Source organism: Carya illinoinensis, chromosome 4, assembly GCF_018687715.1.
Source record: "Carya illinoinensis cultivar Pawnee chromosome 4, C.illinoinensisPawnee_v1, whole genome shotgun sequence".
Classification (NCBI taxonomy): domain Eukaryota; kingdom Viridiplantae; phylum Streptophyta; class Magnoliopsida; order Fagales; family Juglandaceae; genus Carya; species Carya illinoinensis.
The window spans coordinates 41595288-41606947 of NC_056755.1; the positions used below are offsets into that span (position 1 = coordinate 41595288).

Consider the following 11660-nt stretch of genomic DNA (forward strand, 5'->3'; position numbering starts at 1 on the left):
TTTGGCCATTTCCGGCCATTCCGCCGCCACCCACGGCCGTCCGTCACTTCCTTTAGCTTCACAACCATCCCTTGACCATCCCCCATCAATCTCGTGTCCTAGTTTGTCCCCGTTCAAAAGTGGGTTTTTCAGACCCACGGCCACAGTGAATTTTCACTGTGACGTTGCTGTTTTTCCGCCGCTTGCAACGCCGCTTGTTTTCTAAAATCGCCGTATAGCGCTGTAAGTATTTTCCAAACCCTATTTTCAGATTTTAATATATATTGCTCATTCAAATATTTTACTGTTGTTGGTTGTTGATTCCGGACTGAGTCCGAGGAGTTTCGGGGGTCGGATGGATGGAGGACGGAGTTGTCTGTTTAATTGTTTATGTTGGTTGGTTATTTTATCATGCATTGATTTGGCATTTCATGGTGCATGCATGTGTGTTTTTGTTCACGTGTGAAAAGCCTGTGTATTGGCGTGAGTGGTTTTACGGGTGCGTGTGTATCACGAGCCCAAGCCGAGATGGGTTATTATCTCGGTGGAGCTCCTCTGGTCACTCGGGAGCGGAATAAACTGAGTGATGTCCCCTGAGTTGTCGAGAGAGACGACGGGAGCGGGGCTAGGGGATGCTTGGCTACGAACGCCCCGGGCGCGGAACCGGGCATCGCCCTACTCACCGACTCCGTGGCCCTTCGCTGGCGAGGGCTAGAGGATGCTTGGCTACGCACGCGCGGGAGGCGCGGAACTGGGCATCGCTCGTTAGGTGTCACATGCGTGGTGGTACTCTACGGTGTGACACTGGAGCCAGGGTGTGCGGATGACCCCTAGGGGAGGTCATGGTGCATACGGTTAAAATTGGATAATGGTTTATGAGGCCAAATGGGACTTTTGGCGTGGGCCAGATGGACTTCTGGCGAGATATTGGGCCGGATGGACTTCCGGCGAGATATTGGGCCAAATGGACTTTTGGCGGCCAAATGTGACTTTTGGCGTGTTTTTCAGAAAGGATATGCTTTTGGGCCAAATGGGTTTTTTGGCGTGTGTGGAAAACTTGGGTTTTTGTGGGCTTTGTGCATTGGGCATGTTTCATGCATCTTGTATGAGTTTTATGTGTTTTTATCTGGTAGTGTTTGGGTTTTACTTACCTGCGGTACCATTCGTGGTTCCGTAGCTTTTGGTGCAGAGTTAGAGGACGAAGAGGAGGAGGCTGAGCCCGAGGATGCGGCTCCGCCGGGTTGCTGATGCTATCTTTATATTTGTTTAAAACTGTAGTCGTGTTTTGTAATATTTATCTATGTACGTTTTAAACAGCTTGTATTACGTTAAGAAAAATTCTGGTACTTAGTTATGACTTTCTTTATCCGCTGCGAGTTTCTCTGTACACATCTGTTGCCTTGCACACACTCGGCACCAGACGATGGGATGGTGACCCGGGTTGTCACCATCCGGACGTCTCAATTTCCCCGTGTTCGGGCGTGGGGATTTTGGGGGCGTCACAGATACCATACCCAACTACGATGGTTGTCTATTGCTGGTCAAGGTTCAAGGCTAGCATGGCTGTAGTTGTCTTATGGTAACCTAAATGTCAACTAGGTAAATCATTATCACTTATATTTAAAAAAAAAAAAAATGATATTTGCAGACATAGAGTGTATAAATGTTGCTCACTTTTTTTTTAAATAATAAATAGACGATCAACTTCCACATAAAAAATCATGTTTTTGATAATAGAACACATTAGTTTTCAAAAAGAGTATGGTCCGTTTGTACAACTCATGACTATATCTAATAAGAGCATTCGCATTCCATTTTGCAAAAGCTTAAATTCTCCAAATTTTGAGAAAAAGTTTGGGGATTTCATCCCAAACCACTCCCCATCCCATTCTCCATTTTGGGGTGAATGGATGAGATTGCTATAGAGAATCTTCAAATATGGGGATCTACTATTTGTCTTCAAACCATTATTTTAAGTTTATAAAGTCTTTGTAGTTAAGTTTATAAAGAGAGGTGAGAGAAAAAGGTAATATAAAAAAATAAAGAAATATTATTTTAATATAATAGAGAAAGAATGAGAAATGAGATATATGAAGTTTTTGAAAGATGAATAAAATTTAAGAAAAAATTTTAGAGAATGTGATTTTTAGTTAAATTATACGAAATTTTATGAAGAAGTCAATGTGAATGCTCTAATATCTTATTTAATGGACAAGTGTAATGAACACTACAAGTGTGGGAGCGATCTTAGTCAGGGAAGGCTAAGGTTATGTTTAATTGTTGAACTAAACTCAATTCATATCAAATCAATCATTTATGAGATCTATTACTTTTTTAACTCATCATAATCTACTTTATATATTTCAATCTAAAAAATTAAATTCATCTTAAGTTAAAAAAAAAAACTAAACTCATCTCAATAAAATTTACAAAATATTAATATTTATAATCAATTCAACTCATTTAAACGTCCAAATATAACCTAAAAGCAGCTGGCATAAGGGTAGGAAGAGGGCGCTTGTTGCATCTGGCACGAGATGATAAAGAGAGAGCTTCGTCTACCGATGAACAGCGGATTGACGGATCTAAAAAAATATCGACCTGAAAATTTATACTTTGATACTCATGACGTACGAATGCTGTCACTTATAAATTCTCTTAATTACTCACCCTGCAAACAAATCGGTAGGAGTACAATTTATTTTTTAGAAGTGAGAGTCCATAAAAATTAATTTATACATTAGCATCACTTCTTATAATACTTTAAATTTATTTTATAATAAAATCAACTTTACAATCTAATGTACTTTTTCAAATCATATCAATTTGTATATTATTTTTATAAAATCTTTTTATACTTAAAGTATTTCACTTTGAAATGTGTAAAAGAATTAATTTAAGAGAAATGATATTTATAGTTATGAAGTGTGTAAATGTCACATAATCTTTTAAAAAAAATGAGTAAATACGAAACTTACATGAGTTGTAGATGTTAAGGCTTATAATTGTAGAGCTTAAAGTAATAAACACTACTATCAAAAAGTTATTGACTGTTTAATAACTATATATCTAGAATACTTTCAAATATGTTATTATTTTTAGAAATAAATTTAAAAAATACTTTTTGAAGTAGAAACGACATAAAAGGATATTTGATTCTTTAAAGATGGAAAATGTTATATGTACTTACAATTTTACATACATAACCATACATATTGATATGCCAATTATTGAAAATCATAAAAATTCAAAATTTGAAATTCAAAATAATATAAAAAAATATTGATAAAATGAGACTATCAATCAATATAATAAAAAGAAGTATAAAGCTATAATTATTTAAAAATTGTATGAATATTTTCGTTTAATAACAATTTTTTTAAAAGTATAAATACGTTCTCCAAAATTCGAAAAAGTATGTTTGAAGAGAGCGATCAATTTGATGTTTTTCCTGAGATATACTTTTTAACTTTTATTATATAAAAAAATATTTTAATATGAATTGAAGAGAAAAGCAGAGTGATGCACAACAGATATTTGATGCAATGTCACAATGAGAATTTGTTTGTACAGGGTGGTAGTCTTTCGTCTTGTATTCTGTCTTTCAAATGGCCAAAAGGCTGATACACTTTTTATAGGCATATCTCGAGCCTATACATGAAAAGGAAATCACATATTTGTACCCATTCAGTTACAAAGAATCATTCTAGAGTATTCTACAATTTTCTTCTGTTATGCATTTCGGTTCCTCCAAGAATCTTCTATTGAGGCAGCAGCATTGCTTGCTCTATTATGAATCAATCAAATAATCCAATTTTATCATTAAAGTATTTTTAAAACTATTTAAACATTAGACTTCTAAAGCAATCCCAAACAGGCATTCCCTTGTTTGGAGACTAAAACAATGGAAATCCCAAGCTTTTCCAATCCATTCATCAATGGTTATTGTTATGATTTGAATCCGAATACTTATTGAACTCAAAGATCCAAAACAGAAACTCAATAGAGAATTACAATATGATAAGATAATGATAACAAGATAACAAGATAGGCAAAATTAATCTATAAAAGAATAAGAAATGTGCAAGGAATGAGGAAACAGAAGATACAAACAGAGATTACATGGTTCGGCCCTAATGGCCTACGTCCACGACAAGAACAGCCTCAGAGATCATTTTATTGATGAATCTGCAAAGCCAATGTACCATTGTACAAGATTGAACTAATATCGAGCCAAGAGAAGCCACAAGATTTGACTTTCCTTTTCCCTCAACAAACCCTAGTTCTCTTTACCTCACGGATTCACTCCAATTCTTTCTGACGGCCACACAGTACAGAATGAGTTAACCCTAAAACGAAAAACACTTATATATACATGAAGCACAGATCAATCGGACGGCTCTCCTTCATTCCCATCCTTTAATTGAGACGGCACCGTTTAATGCACTGCTGGATGCCGTTTAATGCACTGCTCGTGTGCCGTTTAATGCACTGCACGTCCTCATCACTTCATTTAACATATAAGAGCTACTGCTTATCAACATGTATTTAATTTCTGCATGAACATCAGTTAGTAACAAGTTGAATATAAAAAATAGTTGACACATATATCACAATTCTCCACCTTGACAATATTTTATTCATCATTTCTATTCTACTCTCATCTTGGCTGTTCCTGCTATGTCCTTCTACTAAGGGACCCCAACAGTTTGCACATTAATTAAGTTCAGACAGTGTCTGAACTTTGCTAATGGCAAGGACGTAGTCATCATATCTAAGGGATTTTCCTCAGTTGGAATTTTCTCCATTCCAACTTCTTTAGACTCAATTACATCCCTTACAAAATGAAGCCTAACATCTATATGCTTAGACCTTTCATGATATACTTGATTTTTAGCCAAATATATTGAACTCTAGTTATCACAATGTACAATTATATTTTCCTTAAAAATACCTAATTCATGTGATATACCATTCAGCCATATGGCTTCCTTTATTGCTTCTGTCATAGCTATATATTCAGCCTCTGTTGTAGACAAGACTACAACAGATTGCAAATTTGACTTCCAACTAATAGCCCCCCCAAAAGCTGTAAAAACATATCCTGTTAAAGATTTTCTAGTATCCACACTACCAGCATAATTAGCATCTACAAAACCTTCTAATTCACAAGCTTCTTTAACATTATTCACATATTTCAAGCCCAAAACAGTGGTTCCAGAAATGTATCTTAATAGCCACTTAATAGCTTGCCAGTGTGCCTTACCAGAGTTACTCATAAACCTACTAACAACACTGACAACATAGGTAAGATCAGGTCTGGTACAGACCATTGCATACATCACACTTCCTACCATACTAGCATAGGGTATTTGATGCATAAACTCCATTTCGGATTCTGTTTGTGAGGCTTGAGTAGTGGACAGCTTGAAATGTTGACCTAGAGGTGTGCTTACAGGTTTAACTTGGTTCATACCAAATCTTTTAAGAATTTTAGATAGATAAGTTTTTTGAGATAGAAACAGACATCTCTCTGGTCTATTTCTTATAATATCCATTCCTAAAATTCTACTAGCTGGTCCTAGTTCCTCCATATCAAACTCAGATTTTAACATACACTTAGACTGTTTAATCAAATCAGGATCTTTACATGCTACCAACATATCGTCTACATATAGCAACAAATATATTAATATTCCATTAACATCCTTATAATAAATACAACTATCATAATAGCTTCTTTTAAAATCATTTTCAAGCATGTAAGTACCAAATCTCTTATACCATTGTCTAGGTGATTGTTTTAAGCCATACAAAGATTTTTTAAGCAAACACACTTGATCAGAGTTAATATCTTTTGTAAACCCCTCAGGGGGTTGCATGTAAATTACCTCTTCCAATTCTCCATGTAAAAAAGCAGTTTTTACATCCAATTGCTCTAAGTGCAAATCATGATATGCAATAAAGGATAAAAGCAATCTAATGGAACTATGTTTAACCACAGGAGAGAATATCTCATTAAAATCTATTCCCTCTCTTTGAGTGAAACCTTTAGCCACTAATCTTGCCTTAAACGTAGTACCTTCTACCCCTGGTATGCCTTCCTTTCTTTTAAAGATCCACTTGGATCCAACCAACTTAACCCCAATAGGCTTTGTAACTAAATCCCAAGTTTTATTTTTATTTAAAGACTCCATTTCTTCTTGCATAGCAAGTATCCACTTGGTGGAATCCTGGCTTGCAATGGCCTCTTTATAGGTCATTGGTTCTTGATAAATGACTTCATCAGCAATAGTCAAAGCAAAAGTAGTAAGCTCTGCATGACCATACCTAATGGGAGGTTTTATAATCCTTTTCTTCCTGTCTCTTACTAACATGTAAGAGTCAGGACCTGGTTTATCTAAGTCCTCTGAAATTGGGTCCTCAGAGTTACTGACTTCCCCAGTATTACTACCAGTTGAGGTGTTTCTTCTCTCCACCTCAACCTGTACATTTCCCTCAGTGTTTCCAGGTCTTTGTTCTGTTTCTGTATTCTGTACATGCATCTTATCCTCTCTAGAATGGTCCTATTCATCCTTTCAGCTAGACCATTCTGTTGAGGTGTTTCCCTAACAGTTTTGTGTCTTAGAATCCCTTCCTTTTGACAGAAATTATTAAATTCTGTTGACAGAAACTCTAACCCATTATCAGTTCTTAAGGTTTTCAATTTTCTGTCTACCTGTTTTTCAACTAAGGATTTCCATTCTTTAAACTTTCCAAATGTGTCACTCTTATGTTTAAGTATGTAAATCCACACCTTTCTAGAGTAATCATCAATGATGGAGAGAAAATAATTCTCTCCACCATGAGAAATTACTCTAGAAGGTCTCCAAAGGTCAACATGTACATAATCTAGAATCTGAGTAGTCATATAAGTTGCCCTTTTAAAACTAAACCTTTTAGTCTTTCCATAGACACAGTCTTCTCAGAAAGGTAGATTGTCCAGGTCTACCTCTTTCAGCAGACCCTGTTTCTTAAGTTCTAAAAGCCCTCTTTGACTAACATGCCCTAATCTCCTGTGCCAAAGCACAGATTTTTTCTCAACTACATTTTGTATAGGGGATGCTTCCCTTACAGTGGTTTTGCCAACTAAGGTATAAAGGCCATTCTTTATAACCCCTTTCATAATTGTGAGTGAACCTTTAGTGACTCTAAGGACCCCTGATTCAAACTTAAAAGAATAACCTGAGTTATCAAGCATACCAAACGAAATTAAATTTCTCTTTAGGTCAGGTATAAATCTAACCTCCCTCAAAAGTCTCTCCATCCCATCATGTAGTTTTAGTCTTATACACCCAATATCCATGATTTTACAGGATTTATTATTCCCTAAAATTACATGCCCACCATCCAATTCAGAAAAGTTTTCAAACCAGTCCCTATTAGGACACATGTGAAAAGAACAACCTGAATCTAAAATCCACTCATTTTCATGGCCTATGTCAGATATATTTAGTACCTCAGCACTATCATACCCATCTAATACCACTGCTACATCCCCATCCTCTTTGTTCTTGTTTCCTATCTTAGTTTTCCTATCAGGACAATCTCTCTTGAAATGTCCTTCTTTGTGACATAGAAAACATTTTAACTGTTTTCCTTTAGACTTAGACCTATTTTTCTTGTTATTAGTTTTGCCTTTCTTGCCTCTCTTTTCTGGTCTTCCCCTAACAGACAAGCCCTCACCATGTTCTTGTTTGGTATTTTCTTGATTTTGTAATTCCCTAGCATGAAGTACAGATTGCACTTCATCTAGAGATATTGCATCTCTAACATACATCATGGTCTCCTTAAGGTTCTGGTATGAGGAGTCCAAAGAACTCAATAAGAGGATTGCTTGATCCTCATCCTCCACCTTAATATCTATATTAGCAAGGTCTAATATAATCTTATTAAAGGTGTCTAGATGTTCTCCTATCGAAGTTCTAGAAGACATCGTAAGAGTATATAGCCTAGTCTTCTTATATAATCTGTTAGCCAGGGATTTGTCATATAGAGATGTTCAAGCTTTAACCAGATACCAACAGCAATTTCTTCACTCGCTACTTCTCTCAAAACCTTATCTCCTAAGGAAAGAATCAAAGTACTGTGGGCTTTTTGGAGAATGTCCATCTGGACCTCCATTTTTCCTTCCTCTTTCGAGGAAGAGGCCTTTTTATCACAAGTGAGGGCATCCTGCAAGCCCTGCTAGACTAGCAGAGCCCTCATCTTAATTCTATACAACCCAAAGTCATTTTTCTCGGTAAATTTCTCAACATCAAATTTCGTGGTCCCCATAGAACCCGAGCTCATGATACCACTTGTTATGATTTGAATCCGAATACTTATTGAACTCAAAGATCCAAAACAGAAACTCAATCGAGAATTATAATATGATAAGATAATGATAACAAGATAGGCAAAATTAATCTGTAAAAGAACAAGAAATATGCAAGGAATAAGAAAACAGAAGATACAAACAGGGATTACGTGGTTCGGCCCTAATGGCCTACGTCCACGGCAGGAACAACCTCAGAGATCATTTTATTGATGAATCTGCAAAGCCAATGTGCCATTGTACAAGATTGAACTAATATCGAGCCAAGAGAAGCCACAAGATTTGGTTTTCCTTTTCCCTCAACAAATCCTAGTTCTCTCTACCTCACGGATTCACTCCAATTCTCTCTAACAGCCACACAGTACAGAATGAGTTAACCCTAAAACGGAAAACACTTATATATACATGAAGCACAGATCAATCGGACGACTCTCCTTCATTCCCATCCTTTAATTGAGGCGGCACCGTTTAATGCACTGCAGGATGCCGTTTAATGCACTGCACGTCCTCATCACTTCATTTAACATATAAGAGCTGCTGTTTATCAACATGTATTTAATTTCTGCACGAACATCAGTTAGTAACAAGTTGAATATAAAAAATAGTTGACACATATATCACAGTTATTGATCTTGAATTTGGACGTTCAATCTCCTAAGCCAAATAGAGTGAAGAGTCATGTGGAAAACGTCGAATCTCTTAGGAGTTGCATTCACGATGAAGTGTCTCTGTACTTGTTTTACTCTCATGTAAAGCCTCAAGTACTGTCTTTGAGATATGGCCATCAAAATCGTTTTGATATTTGGGATGTCCTTCACTTCGACTTGCACAGTAAACGACTTCCAGTTTAGAACATCGCTAAAAGGTGGTATATAGCTATCAGAAATCAACACTGGCACACACTCAGCATAGATTGCCTCCACAACTCTTGGACTGGCTACTTCATACCCACTTGGGCACAAGCAAAACTTGCTCTTCTTCAACATAGAGTCATAAGATACTTTATGTGGAAGTTCCTCATAAACCTGCACGTCTTGGTCTTTGTTTTTCCATTGTTGTAGAAGTAGGTACCTAATGTGGCCATGCAAACGACCTGCAAAGAAAGCAAGAACCGACCGGCGGGATGGGTGGAGACCACCAATTAGCCCTGTGATTTTGTCTGTCCGAATATGGATTTCTGGAAAGGATGCATCCTTTGATGGTTTGAATCCTTCAGATGTATTAGCATTGCATAGAACTCTTATGGACCTGTGGAATAGATGTGGAACAAAGGAAGACACCCTCGGCCCCTATAATAGAACTATGAGGAATGAGAAATATGTACAAAAATAAATTTACAATCTGACGTATTCCATCAAGTTAGATTAGTTTGTAAATATCATTATATATATGTGCGCGTGTGAATGTGCTCGTATTTTGGAATCTTTAATGGGTTTGCTTGTTTACCCAATCATGGCAAGAGAGCATGAAATGATCAGCACCAAGGCTTCGATTCCAAAAGGGATATCTGTTGGAAATGATGTCAATGTAATCGACTATAACGCGTTGAAAGTAATGATCTTTATGTGAATTGGGAACGTAGAGGTAATGAACCATCATGACCACACTGAAAGGAAGGAAGTAGACAAGAGCCTTATCAGGATTTCTAGTACGAAAAAGTTGTCCCTTCTCCATTTCATAGATGAACCTTCCCTCTGTGGAATATATACTCCTGCATGGACCATTGTGAAACAGTGGCACTTCTCCTTCTTCGTATACGTAGATCTTGAACAGCCTCTCCATCTCTAGGTAACTCCTATATATCAAACGATCATGTTTTAATCAATTAATAAGGAGTTAACTACAGTACTACTGATCAATAAAAAACTCAATGATATATATTCAGTGTAATTGAAGAACAATACTATATACAAGCTTTGAGCATGCAAGTTGATCCGTACAATTCCTTTGAAACATGCATGCAAGAACCATCACAAAAATTTTAAAAAAAAATTATGAAAAAATCATTTTTCTCATGGTAAAATCCAATTTTTTTAAAAGATTGCAATAGGCTTACACACTTTAGACCTGTACAAACTTATGATACTAATCTTATATCACTAACTCCAAGGAGCAGCCTTGAACCTATAGGTAAAGAATAATTCCATTCTAATGCCTTTATCTCACACACCATCCACCAGTTGCATGGTTAAAAAGAATTGATATAGTTACCTAAATAGTCTAAAAAAATAATGCAATTCACTAAAATTAGACATAGATTTATATTAAAAAAAAAATTATTGTTTAAAATTTATAAATTAATGTGATTTATTGTGATCTATTAATTAAATTATAAAATTATTTTTATTAAAAAATAGATCTGAGTTATATTGTATTAAACAATTTAAACTGCATCAATTTATAAACTTAATTTCTTGCATGTATAAGATTTTTGTATAGATTTAATACCTTTTAGCAATAAATATGGTAGTACCTGTGGAAAGCATTTGCATTCCTATACACTGGGCCATGAGGAACATAATCTGGGTCCTCATGATAAGTTGATGTCCAATTCCGGATTTGAGAAGCTTCTCTTATAGAAAACCGAGCTCTAGCTAAACTTGCTTCGATTTTCTTTAAAGGACTGCTCTTTCTCTTAGAAGCGCCAACAAAATGATCTTGATCGTGCCCAGCTTCATGCTTCAGTGTTGTCTCTTTCTCTTCTCCCTGTTCACCCACCACCCAAAAAGAAGAAATATCAGTGACAGAACGTTCGTGCAACATCTTTAAATGAAAATAAAGTAGAAGTAATTCCTACAGTTGTAGAAGCTGATGGCGATGGTGTGGGCTCTGAAGAACTGAATATTGGAGTATGAGTTTCGTCAGCTTGATCTGATGGTGCTTCTCTGTTTGGTTTTGTAGAACCATGTGGAGTTGGTGGTTCTGATGCTTCACCGTGTTGTGAATTAGAACTAATTAATGGAGGAGTAGTAGTACTGGGGACAGCTGCTAGCGCCGCTGCTGATCCTTCTGTTTCAAGCAATTTAGACGAACTTTCTATGGAGAAAGGTGGAGAATATAAACTCAAGAAACCAAAAATAACAAGTATCGGTAGAGTTACAAGTAATAGAACCAAAAACGAATTAGAAGAAGACCAAGACATTAATGAAGAACAAAATGGCTTGTTTGGTACTTGTGATCACATATATCTCTTCCTCAGGCTTCTACCATAGCCACACTTGCACTATCCGGCCAGAATCTTGTCAAACGAGAGAGAGAGACAGAGAGAGAGAATAATTGGGTGTGGGGAATCGGGATGCATTACGTGGTGGATGGTTTATTCTTT

The 11660-nt window shown here is 36.3% G+C and overlaps 1 protein-coding gene across 1 annotated transcript; it reads right to left on the minus strand.

Annotated features, from left to right (window-relative positions):
- Window positions 1–8483: 8483 nt before the first annotated feature.
- On the minus strand, window positions 8484–11660 carry LOC122308458 (probable glycosyltransferase At5g03795). Its single transcript, XM_043121788.1, has 4 exons — window positions 11133–11660; window positions 10809–11041; window positions 9782–10130; window positions 8484–9624 (listed from the first exon to the last, which is right to left on the minus strand). Exons 1-4 carry the CDS (start codon window positions 11475–11477, stop codon window positions 8959–8961), a joined length of 1593 nt encoding a protein of 530 aa, XP_042977722.1. The 5' UTR covers window positions 11478–11660; the 3' UTR covers window positions 8484–8958.